We start from the raw sequence: 19,567 nt of genomic DNA, 5'->3' as shown, positions 1-19,567 counted from the left end.
AAAGAAAAGAAATTAGAGTCCTAGGTCTTTTCATCCACCAGCGTCGGCTGGCGACGACCACGCTCGACAAACTAAAGAAGGTGGGAGATCAGGTGGGCCGAATGGTCCGCAGAGTCTCGAACAAGAAAGGGGGATTGCGAAGCAAAGACGCCTTGCGGCTGGCCAATGCCTTTGTAACAAGCAGAATCCTGTACTCGACCCCCTATCTCCGCCTCAACAAACACGACCAGAACATCATCGAGGTGATAATACGCAACATGGCGAAGAAGGCCCTCGACCTACCGATAACCACGTCTAACCTGAGACTCCAAGGTCTGGGTATGACGAACTCCTTCGATGAACTTATAGAAGCCCACCTCACAGGTCAATACACGCGATTATCGCAGACGCCGTCAGGACGCCGCCTTTTAGCCCGTCTGCACATAGAACACACGACTCTAACCGAGGAGAGAGTAAGACTCTCTCAGGAGTGGCGTTACGCCCTGCACGTAAGACCACTCCCAATTAAGATGTCCAGGGACACCACGATGGTAGACGCAGTGCCAGGGCAGAGACCTTAGCTCACCACTACGGATGGAAACCCGGGGTATACTACGTGGACGCATCCGGTCCGCACCAAGGCCGGCAGGTATACGGCGTCAGTGATCCACGAGTTCAAAACGGTGAACGGGCTCACCTTCAAAGCCCGAAGCGTCACTCAAGCAGAGGAAGTCGCCATCGCATTAGCGGCAACACACTCCGATTCCAAGACAATCATTACCGACTCGCGAGGGGCGTGTGGGAACGTCCAACAGGGCTGGGTCCCGTACCTGGCCTACCGGCTACTGCAAAACAGCTCGTACGTAGGAGGTTCATCCCACCGCTTCATAGTCTGGGCTCCGGCCCACTCGGGGCTAGGAGGAAACGAGGCAGCAGATGAAGCCGCCCGCGCGCTCTCTAACCGGGCAACCTCGTCCCCCGCCTCCTCTGAAGAAGTAGCGGAAGCCACGCCGACCTACACTTACAAGGAAATAACGCAATTATACAAAGATAGACATAAACTGTACCCCAATCCGTGTAAAGGATTAACGAGAGCGGAGGAACGCCTGTTCCTCCGCCTTGTCACGAACACCATGATGTGCCCGGCCTCGCTAAAGCACTTTGACCCTGCCTTCTCCGGGGAGTGCCCGCACTGTGGGGAGAGGTCCTCGGACCTATACCACATGATGTGGGCGTGCCCCTCCAACCCTGCTTTTACTCCAAACCCAAACCCCACCCGGGAGGACTGGGAGGCGACCCTACTCGCCTGTTGCGACCTGAAAGCCCAAAAGGCGATGGTCGAACGAGCTATGGCGGCAGCGGAAGCCACTGGGGTCCCGTACTAGGGACTCCACCTAGTGATTGTGAGGGGAAGGGCACTAAGCCTGACTCCAGAGCACCCTCCATGTAACTCCCTCTTTTCAGAGGAAATAAACGTTTTTACCACCACCCGCGTTTGAAACCTCCCATTGCTAACCGGAAGTTCTTCGTAATTTTTGGTGTAAAAATCGACACCAAATATGCTCCCATTGTCAACCGCAAGTGCTTCGTAATTTTTGGTGTAAAAATCTACACCAAATCTGCTCCCTTCGCCAATCGTAAGTCCTCCGTATTTTTTGGGGTTGAAACCTACCCCAAGTCTAACGCTGTATATCGAACCTCGATTTGGGAGGCCGCTAGAGGACAGGCCAAAAACACCCATCTGGGTTTATTTTTGTTTAGTGTGTACAATCTCGCACATGTGAGGGGGAACTTGTACACGACCTGTGCGACACACGCCGTGAAACGGTTCTTGTGCTGCGTTGTGCAAACGTGGTTCCTTTCCCTGCCTCGAGAAGTCGTTGTGGTATGAACACTCCTCCTCTTGTCCCTTGTCTTTTCTGATTGGTTGTTTTCAGTTTGAAAATAGGAACTACCTTCCTCACTTTCCAGTCGTCTGGAAGTTCGCCACATTCCAAGGATTGCGAAAAAAGTTTTGACAATATAAAAAGTACGCATCAGTGTTTTTGAAAAATTTTGCACTGATACCTTCTTCGCCTGGTGAAGAAGAGAGCTTAATTTAACGTATTAATTTGCTTATTCCACTCAAATTTGTGGTGATAGGATCCATTGTCTGGTAATCAAATTGCGAAACGATACGAAGGGCCAAAGAAGCATTTCTCAAAAAGGAGGATGCAAATACCTCGTTCAACAAAGTGCAACGACTTTCTTTGGGAACAACAGCTTTGTCAGAAGCGAGTAATTCGATCTCTCACTTGTCATCGCCGCGAACATTCCAAGGTGCATATGTAGTCGGTTTGAATCCCTTTCGCAAGCCAGATATCAACTTACTAGCACATGTAAGCTATGCAACGAGAAACCACATGACACCACCTGGAGCCCTGTATGGCAACCGGCTACTTCACAGTTTTGGTGCGAATGTAGTCGGGAAATCTGGCACCACATGGAGGTCCGCCGATTAGGCCGTACCTTTTGTGCGGCAGCTATTGGGCATGCCAACTTTGCACTTGCCGCTTCGGTGGCCAGACGGCGGCTGTTGCGCCGCCATAATGTTGGAACCATTTCTCGGCCTCAACGCCCGAGTTTTGTGTAATGGGGCTTGTAAGGCTTTCGCCTTACTAAACAGAAAGGAATGAAAAACAGAGGGGGTGCGAAATAGCAGCACAACGCATAGCCTATGGGTGCTGTTGAGGGAGATGGCGTGACTTTGTGGTTCAACGCTGCTTTGTAAACGCAGGATTTTAGTGCAAAAGGATTACTTGCCCCATAACCACGAAAGCCGGCCAAGTGTGTGTGTAAATGTGTGCACTCACAGATGGCAGAGCAAATCCCAGCGATATCAAGAAAGATAGGACGACGTCATCAAGCGGCGACGCACATAGCAAGCCGAGCACCGGCATTTCAGAAAATCATATTGCATGTCGCTCATTATGTGTACTCCCCACTGGCTAACCTCAAGAATTTGTCAGAAATTTACATGTGAGACACGCAGGAGGCAGCACTGGTGAAAATACTGAGTTCCGCCGAGATGAGCATGCGATAAACCATCATCAAGACTTGAGAACGCTGACGATGCACAGCCAGCCACGGCGCATGACACAGAAGCGAATCGGCTGGCTGCATATTTTGATAAAGGCTTCACTTTTGTAAAAATAATGCAACTGCATCAGTGAATAAACATTCAAAGGGCTCTCCGCAATCACAGAACGAGAAAAAGAAGCAAGAAAGAACGGGTGACAAAGAGAATTCGAGGGGTATCGAGAAAGGCAGCAAACATGGCGAAAGCCAGAGTGACGCTTTCCTTACACGTATTTTCTTCTTGGCCCTTACGGCAGAGGGTGTGTCGGTGGTTGTTGGTGGCGGTGGCAGGAAGCACTCCACGCCTGCAGCCTCATCTCTGCCGCAGTCGTGCACCCCCCAGCCGTCGAAGGGGCACTCTGCAATGTGCAATTCTTCACCCGTGCAGTACAGGTTGTCCATCAAGATTGGCCCTGCGTTGGAACAGGGGTGTTCTGGTGAGAGCCGATAGAGTGCTTCGTGGTTTCAAAGACGTGACGTCACAGATAAGTTGTCTTTTGCTCCACCGCCCGGATTATAAAAAAAGAACGGAATAACTATTCATGTACATTATTAAACACGGTGTTATGACCAGGACTGCGGGAGACCAAGAGGCGCCATTCGTCGATGTAGCCGTTCACCGAAAGCTTGGGGGCGTCACACTGCTAAGGGCGCAAACGCGTGACATGGAACGCGCACCGGCAGGAACTGGCGGTGTGCGGAGCACATACCGAGGGCGTGGTGGTCAACGGGTGCCAAGGAGAACACGCCATGCTCCTCACAAGCGAGCTCTCCGCCTTTTTACACGTTAGTTAACCTGCCTGCTAATTAGCACGACTTAGCTCAATTACTGCTGACAGTGTCAAAACGGCAGAGAAACAATGCAGCTTGCTGCAGTATTGCCTCATAATGACCGCTTTCGACAACAAGAACTAGAGAAAAACAGCATTCGTATGCGCGGTTTGGCCTCTACGCCAGCCGAGCGAAATTCCTGGCGACTATATACACCAGCCACTTAAAGCACTCACTCGTCGTTAATTTACCGCTTCCGTGCCTTTCGTACTTGCGAACATCGTTTGCAAAACGTTTCCATTCGTCGTATTGTTGTCTGGCTAGGTGCAGCGCGGAGCTGGCGGGCGCATGCAGGCGGGCAGGCTGTTGCTCTCGAAACTGCTGGCTTGTGGTTGCCGCCACCGTGCCTCACTGATTCCCGCGCCTCCGCTGGAGCCGCCACGGAGGAGCACCTTCCCTCCGGTTCCCGTCCTACAGTTGTGCTGAAATTACCGCACACTTCAGACGAGCAAGGCTTTCCAAAAGGCCCTTTTCATCACTGGCCTTGCCCCTCTATGCCTTTAGCGAAGGTCTCGTCTTCTGCAATGGAAACGGCGTCAGAAAGGCGGCTCGCTGAGGTGAGCGCGCCCAGCCATAAACGACTCTGCGCGGTTGCCGGCAGACCAGTGTGTGAGGTGCTCGTGCAAACATGCCGCTGTCGTTTCCAGCCAAGAAAGTGAGCTTTGACGATGGTCGACGACAGCCAGTTCTGGAACGTAACGGAGGAGGTATAATCATTGTGCACTCAAGGATATATCATTTGAAAAGATCGCTACAAAATTGGAATCGGATTTCAAAAGTGAGAACAGGTTGTTTTTCCACGTGTCTTCAAAACTGAGATTTATGAAAGTACCATTGCGTAGTTTCTTTGAAATTCATTGAAGGGACGCGTTCCGCGTACACATTTGAACAAGTACCACACTCGTTTTGAAAGTGAGAAGGCGAGGCGGGTTTCCTGCCATGCGTATGTGCCGTCCAAGCCAGGATCAACGGCGCAAAATATCAGCATAACCACTGCTTCAGCAGCCACACATCGTAGTAATTCTTCCTACAAATTACTGCCAAACGCACTATTAGCCCGGCAGTGCAAAGTGTCTGCGGTTTCCGCGGCTGTGCACATGCAGTAATCGCGCACGGGACAGAGCACGCAAGTGCAATGCCAGAGAGGCGGCGGACAAGCGCCGCCGCACCTGTTTTTCTGGTGTGGCTAGGGGTTCTCCAACTGTTGGCGCACAAGTGTACGATGCGAATTGCTGGACGAAAGGTATGTGTTTCCAAAGAGTTCGTGTTGACGCGGTGTGACAGGGTCGGCAACACTACGCCAACGTTGTGTTGGAGCACGGGGCTTACAGGCTGACTGTGCAGTGTGACTCGGCATTAAGGCTTAGGTGAGAATGTCCTTTGACGCCACTTTTTTTAGAGCCTACTTCAGATGGACGGAAAAATAGCTAGAAAAAAAGCAGACTATAAGGTTTAATGTGTGGTGCGGCAAATGGGCCGTCTAGAAACAAGTCCCTAACAGGGTCCTATGTGTGTCGATGATAATGTACTTCTAGCAGACAACTGGGAAGACCAAGATATGGCGCACATTTAGGAACAGGAGGCAAATTTGCAACTACTGAGATTTAGTGCAAAAAAATCAAAAGGTAATGGTTTATAACCGGCACGTAGCCAGAAATTTTTTTCGGGGGGGGGGGGGGGGGGCGATGTATTTGTATAGGGCGAAGCCCGGGGGTGGGGGAGGGGGCATGGCCCATGCCTAACAAGAACACTGCTGGGGGAGGGGAGCATGATTTCAGGAAGTGGAGGGCCTTGGGCCACCCTTTGGATACGTGCCTGGTTTATAATAATGAACGTGGCACGACAAAATTTGGCGCTATTTACAGTTAATGCTTACAAGAATCTTGATATACGGATAAAAGATCGCAGGGGGTACATGTGAGATCAGAGGGAGGAAGTAATAAAGGAAGTGAAAAGAAACGCAGCTGTCATGAAGCACACGGCACTCTGAGGATATAACAAATATGAAACGATTCGGAAAACCTTGAATGAAGCCGTTGTACTGTGCTTGACGTTTGCAATCGGTTAAGTATGCTTGAGATCTGCTACAACTTATGCGCTTGAAGTGAAGCAGAATATAGTTAGTAGGTTTGCTTTGAGAGCCACAGGGGAACACAACTAATGCAGTTGAAGGCAGTATGAAGCGGTCAATGCTAGGCAAAAAGTTAGGCTCAACATGAGCCGAATTTGTGGAATCAAGCAACCAGAAAAATAGAAAACTGAAAATTATGTTTCAGGAATGGAAATGGCGCAGTAACTGTCTCACGTATCTCAGTGGACACCCGAACAGTGCCATAAGCGAATGGATAAAGGAGGGAGTGAAAAAAAAGGAAGAAATAGGTGCCGTAGTGGAGGTCTCCGGAATAATTTAGACCAGCTGGGGATCTTTAATGTGCCCTCACATTGCACAGCAAACGGGTGCCTTTTTGAGTTTCGCCTTCATCGAAATGCGGCCGCCGCGGTCGGGTTTGAACCCGGGTACTTCGGCTCAGTAGACGAGCGCCTTAACCACTGAGCCACTGCGGCGGGTAAAGCAATCAGGCCCAATTTGTGGAATATGCAGGGTTCAAATCTACTGACAAAGATATGTTATCCGGAGTGCGTCAGGGGTCTGTGTTCCATCCTTTATTATTTTTAACTCATATCAATAGCACAGCCGACAAAGTCGATGGCAGTGTGGAAGTGAAATTGCTTGCCGACGGCGGTGTCAGGTACAGAGTCGTCCAAAAAATGTGCGAACACGGCAAAGCGTGGCCCCGCTCCGCGGAGCGTCAGCCCGTCCGGCGCGGCCGCGCATCGAAGCTACGCGCCGCAGACGCACAGGAGACTGAAGGCGGTGCTTCGTGTCGCCTGCTACAGCGCGTATGAGCACCGTGCATGCTTTGCTGGGAGGCGCACCTCAACGAACGCGCTGAGATGGCGTTGCGGGAAAGCGCACTTGACTCACTGCAGTGCGTTGTTGTTTGTTCCGCGCACTTCAACTTAGTGGCCTGTGTTCTGAGTGACGCGATCTCGGTTAAAGGCAGGCGTTGTTTCATATTTCTTTCTTCCAGCTTGGATTGGCTTATGTCGTTGAACATTCCTACTGTATGGGAAACGCCCGACTACTGAATTGGTGGAACCAAGTTCGATCTCAGCTGCTGCGGCTCAGTTTTGATGGAGGCGAAACGAAAGACGCTGATTTAATGTGCTCTATCAGCGCATGGTAAGAATCGCCGGGGGTCAAAATAATCTGAAGCCCTCCACTACGTCTACCCCTCTCATGGCATGCATCGTTTTGGGATCTTTAGCGACATAAGCCAATCCAAACTTGAAATGAGAAATATGAGACAACGCCAGATTCAACCGAGATCGCGTCACTGAGAACGCAGGCCGCTGAGTTGTAGCTCGTGGAAACAACAACGCACTACTGTGAAAGAAGTGCGCTTTCCCTCAAAGCAATCTATCTCAGCGCGTTTGTTTAGGTGCGCTTCCCAGCAAAGGAAGCACGGTGCTCATGCGCACTGTAGTAGACGACATGAAGCACCGCCTTCAGTTTCCTGCGCGCCTGCGCCGCGTAGCGTCGATGCGCGGCCGCGCCGGATGCGCTGACGCTCCGCGGAGCGCGACCATGCTTCGCCGTGTTCCCACATATTTTGGACGACCCTGTACAGCGTATAAACAACGCTTCACAACAAACCTTGTTGCATGGAAAGTTTTGTGCACTTGCGGACTGGTGTGAGGAGAGTGATATAAATATGAACCTTCCTAATGCTATTTCCATGTCAATAACAAGAAATAAAAAGCGGCTTCATTACAATTACCACATAGAGGGCCAGTTTATTTACTCTCTTTCTGCTGTTGGATATTTAGGCTTATTTATTATATATAATTACAAATGAAACATGTATTTTGGCAACGTCACCACTAAGGAATTTAATAAACTTTGTCTTCTTCGGCTAAAATTAAAAACGCCATTTCCAGAAGTTTAGCTTGAAGCATACCACCCTCCAGTGAGACCTGCTCTCGAGTATGCTTCGATAGTATGGGACCCATACTATGCCAAGGACATTTCTAGACTAGAGCGCATCCGGAGCCTTTCTGTCAGATTTATAGTCTGATTATCGAGCAACATCATCTGTCACTAACATGCCAACACAGCTCCGCTTGGGACCCCTTCATGTACGCCGTCAAGTTTCTAGGCTTATTTTTTTTTTTCACATGCTGTATCACAATAAAGCTAGGTTTGTCACGCTATACTTACATTTTTGCTGCACCCCATAGATTAAGTAGACTGAACCACTACCAGGTAATACACCCATATTTCCCCAGAGCGAAATTTGAAAAAAATTCCTACTTTCTCCTCACAACGCGCCTCTTGAACTGTTTGCCACCATTAATTACTGAAGCTTCGGATGAAAAAAATCTCTAAATTGTTACTGCAGCACATGTAATCCTCTCCTGTATGAGCAGCGCTGCTGCCAGCAGTATTTGTAAATAATAAAAAAATAATTAAAGGATGCGGCTGAGGCAAATGGAGGAAAAGAGAAAGATGGTGATTTTTTAGATACCTATCCCATTGCAATGACGATACTACATGGACAGAACTGGATGCTTGCTAATAAATAGAAATGTCTAGGGCTGGGTGCTTGCGGACGAAGTGCTACCAGCAAAAACTTGGAGTCACTGATGACATTAGCTATTAGTGCATGCAAGGCATAGAAGTGGTAGAACATATTGTTTGCAGTGTAAGGCCCTCCAACCTGGGCCCTGGATTCCTGGCTCTTCCTGGGGTGTAGGAACAGCCAGAGCACGCTCAACTTTTGCAAGTGGAGCCGAAGAAACTAAACGGTTATTTGACGATTGGCGAAAAAGGAAAAGGCAGTAGTTTAGACGGGGGAGAAAGCAATTGGCAGTTACTCTCATGAAATTTAGCAGGCTAGGATTTAACAGCTAGGTGACAATTATCCCGACCCGATAAAAAGGCAATGGTACTAAGTACCTATCTGTTCGTCTTTTCGTCTGTTTGTTTGCCCGTCCGTCCATCTGTTCGTCTGTTCGTCTGTCTGTTTGCCGTCCGTCCGTCCGTCCGTCCTCAAGGTGGCTTGGCTTGTAAGCGGAGTTTCACATTTGCTTAATACGATCAAACAGCTGCAGTCAACCAAAGCTGCTTAGCGGCCACTGCAAGCCCGCACTCACTGAGGGCCTTGCCAAAGTGAGCGCTGACGGTGGCGCGCGCCGAGGCGTTTTCGTGGCCAAGCATGCGGCAGATGACCTGCGCCTCGCGGGTGTCCCACTCATCGTCGCACATTGCGCCCCAACGGTCGGAGTGAAAGAGCTCCACGTTGCCGCGGCCTTCGTGCGTTGTCACCCGGGCGCCGATGACGAGCCGCAGGCTGCCATCTTCCTCGCCGCCAGCGCCTGGGGCGCGGCAGGCCACCAGCACGGCCGTCAGCAGGAGGAGCGCCGCCTTATGCCTGCGCAAGGGGAAAATATGCAGTATCCGCACAGAGGAAGCTATCCCCACTTCCGAGTACAGACTTCTTATCTGTTTTGGTAAGAGGGACAGTGTCTTTCTGCGCTTATTCATTTTGGGATAGTCGGTGCAGTTAATTTTAAATCGGGTCAGAACGAACAAAGAACAAAAAGGCAATGCACATAGAACTCAGAGAACATATACCTTCGACGTTTCTGTGGCCTTCTGCATCTTTTGTCTTCTTCGCGCACACTCCGTTTACAGGTTAACTTCGTCCTGCCCAAGCATTCGCATGGTCTAAGCGCTTCACCTGTATCCAGTCTCCCGTCATGGAGAGTTACTTGACCATTCATCTATGCGGAGCTAATAAACAGGCGCCGCCAACACCATGATAGGCTATCATTATCAATATCATCACCATCAGCAGCAGCCTGACTACGCCCACTGCAGGGCAAAGGCCTGTCCCATGTCTCTCCAATTAACCCTGTCCTTTGCCAGCTGTGCTCACCCTATGCCTGCAACCTTCTTAATCTCATCCGCCCACCTGACCTTCTGCCAAATGCGGCAGCATTAAAGGTTCCATTCTCGAGGAAAGCCGGCGCTCGTCCACCCATCTGTGTCACGACGAAGAAGGTGCCCAACTTCCTTCACCTCCGGTACTGTGAGGACCCTGAGGGGAAGCCTGACATTTAATCGTCGATTACGTCAGCATTTTAAATGCTGGCGCAAAAAGTTTTGACATGCTTTACGTGTAGCCTATATACATTTGAATCCTTGAATACCGTGAAGTTCATATAAAGTGGTGCAGTCGTCCTTTAATGCACGGAAGGTATTAAAGGGGCCCCGAAACACATTTTCAGTGCATTGTTTTGCCCGTTGGTTGCATAGGAGTTATAGTGATGTTATTAGTATCGGTCGTACCACGTATACTCCTGTTTTTAATATTTTAATTAGCTCGCAAAAACAAATTCGTGGCGCTGACGGTGTCACCATACAGTGGCGGTTTTTAGCATCGGATGTGACATCACGGAGGGCGAGCTTTATGACTGGACAAAGAGTAAATATACAGCAAATTTTGTTAATAACTAGAGATAGGTTTTGTCATGTTCTTGTGTTCTATATTACATTAACAAAACCAACTTGTTTGCCCTAGATAAAAGCACTGTAAAGCAAGTAAAACAAATGCACCACTAGAGGCTCTGACTACTTTTTGCATCGACGGACTTCGCGCCTCTCTGTAAACATGCTACGACCTAGCACTAACACTTATGGGTACTCTCTATGTATCTGAGAGTGGCTTTGCAGAGTTGATCCGATCGAGCCATTGCATTCTATAAGCGTTCGTTTCGGTCGCGAGGAATGATGCGTTCAGTTCACATTTAGCAGACAGTGCGGATCGTCAGCTTGTGGAGGATCACCGGGCGGCGGCGCCAGATGGCGCCACGCTCTCGTCAACAGCGCGCGCTCCTTGCTCGCTGTGACCAACCAGCGCGCTAGGGGTGATGGTTGGCGATGAGCAGTAGCGGTAAGCGCTATGCTAAATGTGTCTGATATCTTGCGCAGGCTGTCACACCATCGCAGTATCTCGCGCTCGAGATGGGATTCATAAGTAAGGGAACGTCACTGATCAGTGTTCCCTTATGCGCCGTCGTGGTGACGATGAAGCATCGCTGGGTCAGCTGGGCGTTCACATGGCTGTTGTAACCATGCAAACGACGCCGCCAGCCTTAGCATGAACGAGTTACAGAGAAGAGGCAACCATGAAGTGTAAACTTCCGCCACGTGCTAAGATAGGCTTTTTTGATTGGTCGCACAGTGTGTCATCAGTGGGAGAGTGAAACGGGAATGGGAAGATGCGCGAAAATAGAGTTGAGGGCAGCATTTTGTTTGCTTGTATTTTGAAATTTCTCTATTGAATAACTCCTGTTCCTATGCATCGATTCTCGTAATTCTTTTTGAGTCAGCATCTGTACGACATAAATAATGCATCTGAAGTGTAACCGGCATCCGTTCAAGCGGTGTTTCGCAACACCTTTAAGCAGAGAGGAATGCGACTGCAAAAAGAAAGCTACTAAAAAATAAGTAAAGATTATGATAAAGAGGGGTAAATTTTCTTTCCAGCCGTCCCTATCAGCCAAGCTGCAGGATCGCATTACTGCAATCATTGAAATCTTCAGTGCCTCAAAAGATTTCCCGAAAATAAATTGGAAGAACATGCGGTGGTAGTGTTGTTTACTTATTACCAAAATGACCTCCTTCCACGCTTATGTTTTCCTATGGAGTAGATGCAGCTCAAAAGATCCTCTTGCAAGCTGCGGCAGCCAGTAAAGCTTCCTCTCGCGGTCGTTTTTTGCTCCAGTTGTAAAGAATTGTATTTGTATTTACTGACAAACAATGCGTCTATCTTCTATTCTATATATCGTTTGTTTGCTCTAATTCTTTTTTCTCGTGCCGCAGCACGTGGGTGTCTTTTTTTAATATTTCAAAAAAAAATAACCGGCCACCTTTAGATAGAGATGGTTTCTTTTTTTTCCAACACCTCCTGTGTTCGATAAAGTTGAAAGCGATATTGGGAGTGGCGACAGTAAAGTTGGAAGTTGGGACAAAGTAGAAACAAAGGCTTTCTGTCTCATTCTGAGTGCCGTGGCGACAGTCGGGAGTGCACCAGCTGTAAGCCTGACTTTAGAGGACACCAGTCACTGCTTCTGCCTCACCAATCCGGCGACGAATTGTTTTAGAATATTATTGAATTCTTTTAGAATTGCTTTACTAGTCTGAAAGCACCAGTGTCAAAGAATATCTTTAAAGAGGGGAGGGGTGTTGCAAGGTTAAAATATTTATCCGCCGTTTCGGTTAAAATTATGTTATGGAAGATTCATGAATGTATGTTAATCTCGCGCAGTCATAAAGCCGCCTTTAAATACCTCTTGAACATCGTAAATGAACTAGTTCAGGCGTTAGATCAAGTTGTCATGAACAGTTTAGCTGCATATTACACCTCCTAGGCCACAGCAAACGCCGAATCATGTTGGAAGGTTGCTTAAGTTGCCTTTATATTTACTTTGAGTTCCTTATAGAAGCGTCACATTTGTGTAAAGCTCTACGTGCACAGATTTTTAAACAACTTTTCGACATGAACCCTCAAGCGTCATATGAACTTGATACAGGAATTTCAGTTTGCTTAATTTAATTATCACATAAAGGCCCTTAGGCATTACGTAAGGGGAGGGAGCGTGCGTATAGGTTTCGGGACAGTGAAAGAACAAAAGGAAGACACATAAAATGGTACAACCAAGCAACCAGTAATGTACAACCAAACAGCGAAAATAGACAAAAATGGAAAAGCACTCTTCAAAAATTTCAAAATTGACACTTCAAAATCGAAGTACGGTTTTAACAAGTCTGAAGTATACAGCAATGCTCGGTGCCGAAGAATAGACAGCTCAGGCTAAGAAAAGTTAATTTAGACACCAGTTAAAAAAAAACAGTAGCTGGTAATACTGCTCACGGTCCACGGCGTCCTGTGTTACTCCGATGACCAATTACCGCACTACACGATATCAACTTCTTTAACGCTTTAATGTATCAAACACGCCACAGGCATCAAAATTCTTGAGCTTGTAACTTCGTCTCGTGAGCAGCTTCTTGTTTAGGTAACAAGAAAAACTTTAACAACGGTCTACTTTTTGTCACGAAGAAATTCTGTGCTGCGGTCCTGAATGTGGGTGGATATTTGCTGCAGATTTGAGGTGTATCCGACGATAGCTTGTTTGTCGCGGAATGATGGCGGTCAGAGCACGGGATTATTGCAGTGAGAGTATAAATTTTCAGAGTATCGTCCATCCGAAAAGAGATTTCGCACTATTGGGTTTTCGATCTAGAACACTTTTACGGCATAGAGTTGTTAGAGGTGTTGTGCATCCGTTTACAGATATGATGAGTTAGATACTACAATAGTCCACACATTTGTAGAGAACGCACGAACGGAACGCCGGGGTTGCACTGGCGTCACTTACGAGTGGCCTACAACTCGAAACAAGACATTATCGCGCATGCACAATCACATGTATCTAACTCTTCTTGTCGTAAGGCATCAAAGATTCAGCATACGGTAGTCTTTCAGTGAACACCAGGGCATTGTCTTCTTCAGGGAAACACTGAGACAGATTAAGCGGTGAGGCAAGCTCATGCAAAGGCTACAACTTCTAACTTTCCATAATTAGGATGTCAAATCTGCCGTCTTTTAAGATACATGCGAGTCGGTATGAGTGAAAAATGTGGCTCCAGCCAAACTATACAAATTCTATCCTTTATCAAACTGGCCCCCTGTCACGATTTACAACCCCACTATCCTTCAACAGAAGTCTATAAACACTTATTCACGGCTTACGATTGAGAAGAGCCTACACGACTCACTTTCTAAATAGAATTGGGCGTGCAGACAGTCCACAATATGTATCTGGTCACCTTTTACAGGGTCGCCCAGTTCATGACAGTGCTAAGGCACGGCTGAAGAGGGATTTACCCACCCTTGATAAAAGGCCTTTAGTCTCCAAAAGCTATTAGGTTCGTGGACAATGCATGCAATGCAGAACGAGTGATCATAGCGTTGAAATCTTTCCTCGTGGACAGTGGCATCCTCGGGAGGTATTAGATATTGCCTGAATAATTTTTCTTATTATTCGCCTTGTTTCGTGCTCTCTAGTGTCCCGGCAACCATTTTTGTGTGTTTCTATAATGTATGTGACGTCGTTGCTCGTTGTTCTTCTTTATTTCTTGTATTTGTGGTTTTTATGCCATTTACTGTGATTAAGACATGGCATTGCTTATATGTGTCCTCAATTTATATCATTAGGCAATATCATTACTTACAGTATATTTTTACAATTTTTGTCAACACTACTGGCGTGTTCATTTAATTATTTATATTGTGAATTGTGTGCCTTGTAGCTGTGGTTTGTTGAGCGTTGTGTCGTAAATTGAAGTGATTTTCTTCCATTAAGTGAAAAGGAGCAGCCAGCATCACTATCACACACCAACATCTCATTCTATGTCCATGTCGATAAAAGAAACATCCCCTTGGAGGACACGATCAAATACACACTTAGAAATCTTCCCAACTCTTCCGGATAATTATTACTCCACACCATGAACAAGCACTGTACAGAGGGAACCCTCCCTTCTGACTGGAAATCATTAATCACTCTCCTACCCCAACCCGGCAAACCCCGCTCTTTCTAACCTATTCCCTATTCTGCTCATTACATGTGTGGGAAAAACCTTCGATTTCATGGCTTTCACACGGTTCCTCGTTTTTCTTGGTAACCCAATGTTTTTACATCCCTCCCTAATTAGTTCCCGCTCCTGCATCTCTCCCGAGGACCGCTTCCTCACGTTGCAACACACTTTCTTTGATCCTCCCTCCGCCTAGATACATGCTTTGATCACTGTAGACACACGAAAGTTTTTTTATTGCAGCTCCCATGACCACATATGCTCGAGGACGTGGCCCAAACTGGCTATGGCTCGAACCTCTACACATATCTGCAAGTTTCTCCCCCAACACAAAGACTCCTTTCGTCTAGGCTCTCTCCTATCCCTTCTACATTCTACACCTTTCACTGTGACCCGGGACACTCCGCAAGAAGCTGTCCTCTCTACGCCATATTTATTCTTGGCGTGTGCGCTCTAGCACAGCAACTCGCGAGCATACCCTACATGAATATATCCTTTCTATTCCATATATTCTATGTGGACGACATCACTCTCTGCTGCACCTGAGCTCTTCAGCAGGGTATCGACATTGTTTCCACCATTCTATCCAGGGCCGGCCTGAGTCCCACACCAAAGAAATTTGAACTCCTCCTCCTCCTCGGCCACTCTAACTATCGCAAGCACTGTAGCTTTATCTCTCTTAATCTCAAACTGTCCCTGCTGTCTCATGTTGTCGCGTTTTAGTCATGCCACTCCATTAGCCCAAAAACCTGCAGGCGCGCAACCAAGCTCTTTCTACCTGTCGCACGGTCACCCATCTTGTCCGTCGTGTAGTCAAACGGCACTGTGGCCTCCAGGAGGCTCAGGTCGCCTTGTTCAAGCACTAGCACTCAACAAACCCCTTTACAGCGTTCTCTTTCTCCGATTTACACAAACCCAAATAGAAAAATTGGGATCTGCACTGCACACGCTACGAAGCGGTCATCCGACTCTCAGTACCAACATCTACTCAGCGTCTCTGCGATACTAGCTTATTTCTCCCTAAACGTTCCCTCCCAAATCTTCACCGCGATCGTCAACTTGCTCGCCTATCCTCCGCACAGCAAGACAGATGGATGCTTTCCCAGGCTCGGGTCCATCCCAAGCTCATTTTCCTTCAGGTCCTTCGCCTCCCACACGTCTCCTACCTCTGTATCGCACCCATTCACCGCAACATGCTGGCGATCCTGTTCTCGGAACGTTGCCACGACAAGCTGCTCGTCACATCCCGCCTTTACACAGTCGCGCAGCAGCATATATCGACGCTTCCACACGCAGATGTCTGGGTGCTGCAGCCCAGCTCATACATTCCTCTTCTTCCACTGACCCTATCCCCTCTCTCTGCTGCCAGCGGTGCCTACCTATACCCACCAGACAGTACTACCTTGGAGATCCTCTGAACAGTACATGATGTCCATGAATTCGCTCAGCTTCCCCTACCAAACAGTACGTCATATACACTGACCCCCAGCCGCTCTCCTTAAATACGGATATAATTGATTCACTACATACATGTGTCCAATAAACTTCTGGTTAATAATGTTCTAATCGATAGCTACTGGCTAAAATGAAACCCTGTATTCTCTGCAGTAGTCGTGACGTCCATCAGAAAGTGCGAAAAACCATGCATGCAATGACCCACTCAACGATCAGTTACTTCTTAACCTCTGCACCTGCCCAGTAAGCAATTAAGTCCAAAACTCTTCCTGGATAGATTCACTGGTAGGGTCCGTGGTACGGACACACGCTAGTTTCGTGTTCCAGCCTGGACCAGGAAGAATTTTTTCTCCAGCTGCGAAACATCTGCGAATGGTGCCCTCTCACATGGCATACAAGTTGAATCAGGGGTCCCCCAAGGATCTGTGCTTTCATCGTTTTTGTTTATTATATTTATTAACGATATTGTTCATGATCTCTCTGTCGATGTTAAATTATATGCGAATGATTGTGTCTTCTATGATCGAATTATTTCAATTGAAGATCAAATCAGGCTAAGTAATGGCTTTAAGAAGGTGATGCGCTGCTGCGATAGGTGGCAAATGGTGGTAAGTTTTGATAAAACAGTATATATGAGAATAACGCTTAAAAATCATCTTCTCCTCTACCTACATGGTACTTCCATTGACATCTCGAAAATTGTTACTCTAGTGGTTATGCTACACGCCTACGACATTCTCTTTCCGTAAAACCTTTATCCACAAGAATGAACTGCTACAAATATTCTTATTTTCCTACAACCATTACCGAATGGAACAACTTTGCTGGTTATATAGTAGAACAAAACTGTTTGTCCCATTTTGAGGCGCCGCTGCAATAAGTGACGAATTTTGAGTGTTCATTTCCTCGGTAATTTGTGGATGACAATAGTGTATATATTCTAATGTTTTGATAATGATACAGTGTGATGTAGTAATTTCGCTGCTGGTGACGCCTTGTCTGCTGTATTTTTCTTTTTGTCCTTTGGTGTCATACAAATTTATATACTCACCTGCAGTGGTCTTGCTTTCGTGGCCGCAGTGTTTATAAATGAAAGAAATCTGAGGTCACCGCGTAGCGTTTCTTTTCAGCTGTATGGCTGCGCTCAGGCGAGGCACACAAATAATTACTTCCATAACAGCACCGCTACATTTATGTGTTGTGCAAGAGATGCGGCTGCGTTCCAAAAATGCAACTTGCCAGAAGAGAGGCGTCCTGAATAGGACAGTTCCAGCTGCCACAACCGTTATGCCAGAGAGCGAAAGAGTGAGGTAAAGGTAAAGCGCTCTTTCGTGTCTTGTGTGCTGTCCTCATCATTTTGTTGTTTCGAGCTAAACGTATTCCTTTTCCACGAGAAACGAACTCGCCGAGCAGAACGTTTTACCAATTTTTTTTCTATTATCTTCCCCACATCATGTGCTGGTGATGTTGTGACGGTCAATATGGCCCGCTGAGAAACAAGAGAACTCATAGCACCGCAAAACCAAATATCCTTGTACATGGAAGGGTTTCTGATTGCTGAGATTTAAATACTATTAATACATGTGACGGAAAGCAACAAAAACATCAAAAATGCTCAAAACCCCCCGCAAGTGGTGTCGCGATATGAAAGGAACATGGTTTCAGTCCAGGCCATTCAAGTGCATGGTCTGCTTAAGTTGAGTTTCACGTTATTGTCCCGTGCGGCTGTCATGGAATGAAACAAGCCCAGAAAAACAGTATTGGTGAGAAATAAGAAAAAGGCGGCCTGTGTTTGTAAACAAAACGAACACTGCATGTTGTGCTCACTTCAGACGATACTCAGCACCCTTTCTACTGCCTTCTTCATGCCCCTGAGAGCTGTGATCAAGCGCATAACTGGCAAAAATATCTAGTGCGAATGACCTACTCACTGAGCCACACAAAACACAATTTTCATTCTACTCACTGAAATCCACAAGTGCACAACTGAGGTGCGATTTGAATTCTTTTGTAGACGTAACCCTCACTGTTATGCCGCTCCTACTTCTACTCTGCTCCGCAGTCTTTGTTACAGCTGCTTGAAACCCCCGTTGACACGTCGCTCGAGTCTTGTTCAAATTCCCTACACCTTCCAGAGAGCTGTCTCACTGCGCTGCCTGGTGCCGAGGTAGCAAAACTAGCACGCCTTCAATCATGCTCGTACTCTTTGGAACAATCCAGCCTTTGTAGCAAGAATCCCATCCTGAGGCTATACAGTGATAAATTGGAGTTCCCAGGTTATGCAGGTGATGACACTCTGAATCCATACCCTTCTTGCTTCTGTCCTGCGACAAACCGACGCAAAAACTTTTGGGGGCCGGAAGAGGAGGGGAAGTGAAGAGAATTCACCATGGGACTATATCTATTTTAGAAAAAGCGCACTGGTCACATGCCTAAGAAGAAAGGGTCAGCACAGCAGAAACGAATACATAAACAAACGGAAAGGTTTATGGTTTATGGGGGTCTAACGTCCCAAAGCGACTCAGGCTATGAGGGACGCCGTAGTGAAGGGCTCCGGAAATTTCGACCACCTGTGGTTCTTTAACGTGCACTGAAATCGCACAGTACACGGGCCTTTAGAATTTCGCCTCCATCGAAATTCGACCGCCGCGGCCAGGATCGAACCCGCGTCTTTCGGGCCAGCAGCCGAGCGCCGTAACCACTCAGCCACCGTGGCGGCTAAACGGAAAGGAACACTACATTGATAATAATACATCCACTATAAGGAATGACAAGACGAACACTGTGCAACACATCTTGTTTTAATCTTCGGGTGGCAACAACGGCGAATTAATTGGCAGGGCGTTTCTTCGTGAAATACTTTGGAGGAAAAATTGAAATTTGTGCTTGTCAGTTATGGAAACTGTAGGCAATGTGTTATAGTTAATGTTTATAGCGGGGGGGGGGGGGGGGGCGGAGGGGGGCTTGTAGAACTTCCCGAGAAGAGATCTACGGGTTTAATGTTAAGTTTCGAAAAATATAAGCATGGCAGAATGGCAGGCGGATTTTTGTCGCTTTTCAGCCCATGGTTGACGGCCAGCAAGACAAGACATGGGTGATGGTGAGTCGTGAAGCCTGTGTCGATCAGGAGTAAAAAGAAGAGCTACGACAAAGCGAAGTTCAGGTCAGCCGTAAGCCTTGGAAGCTGAAAGTTTTAATCAACTGAGGAACTTGCTCATTCCGTTACTCAGAAAGCCTAGTTTTTTGTGCACTGAGAAGCATATATTGCCATGAACCTTCGTCCATTCTAATCATTATGTTGCTGTCAGGCCAAAGTGTTTACTTCTAAGCATTCAACTATCTACGTTATTGCTAATGCTACGCAGAACATCCAGTTTATTCATTATATTACTGACATCAACCGCAGTAGTTTTTTTTAATATAAGGCATTTTGTCCACCTATCACGCCAACATGAC

At 47.3% G+C, this 19,567-nt stretch overlaps 1 protein-coding gene across 2 annotated transcripts in view; it reads right to left on the bottom strand.

The window, feature by feature from the left end:
- The window catches only part of LOC144116268 (lysyl oxidase homolog 2-like), a 92,930-nt gene that overhangs the window by 59,630 nt on the left and 13,733 nt on the right, over nucleotides 1-19,567 (bottom strand). For both annotated transcript variants that reach the window (XM_077650986.1, XM_077650985.1), the window contains exons 2-3: nucleotides 9,145-9,422; nucleotides 3,325-3,509 (exon numbers count right to left, since the gene is read on the bottom strand). In XM_077650986.1, coding sequence (XP_077507112.1) covers nucleotides 3,325-3,509; nucleotides 9,145-9,422 — 463 coding nt within the window. The remainder of the gene's footprint in view (nucleotides 1-3,324; nucleotides 3,510-9,144; nucleotides 9,423-19,567) is intronic.

This window comes from Amblyomma americanum, chromosome 1 (genome assembly GCF_052857255.1).
Source record: "Amblyomma americanum isolate KBUSLIRL-KWMA chromosome 1, ASM5285725v1, whole genome shotgun sequence".
NCBI classification, from domain to species: domain Eukaryota; kingdom Metazoa; phylum Arthropoda; class Arachnida; order Ixodida; family Ixodidae; genus Amblyomma; species Amblyomma americanum.
The sequence above is the reverse complement of the archived record's forward strand: the minus strand, read 5'-3'. Positions and strand labels throughout refer to the sequence as shown.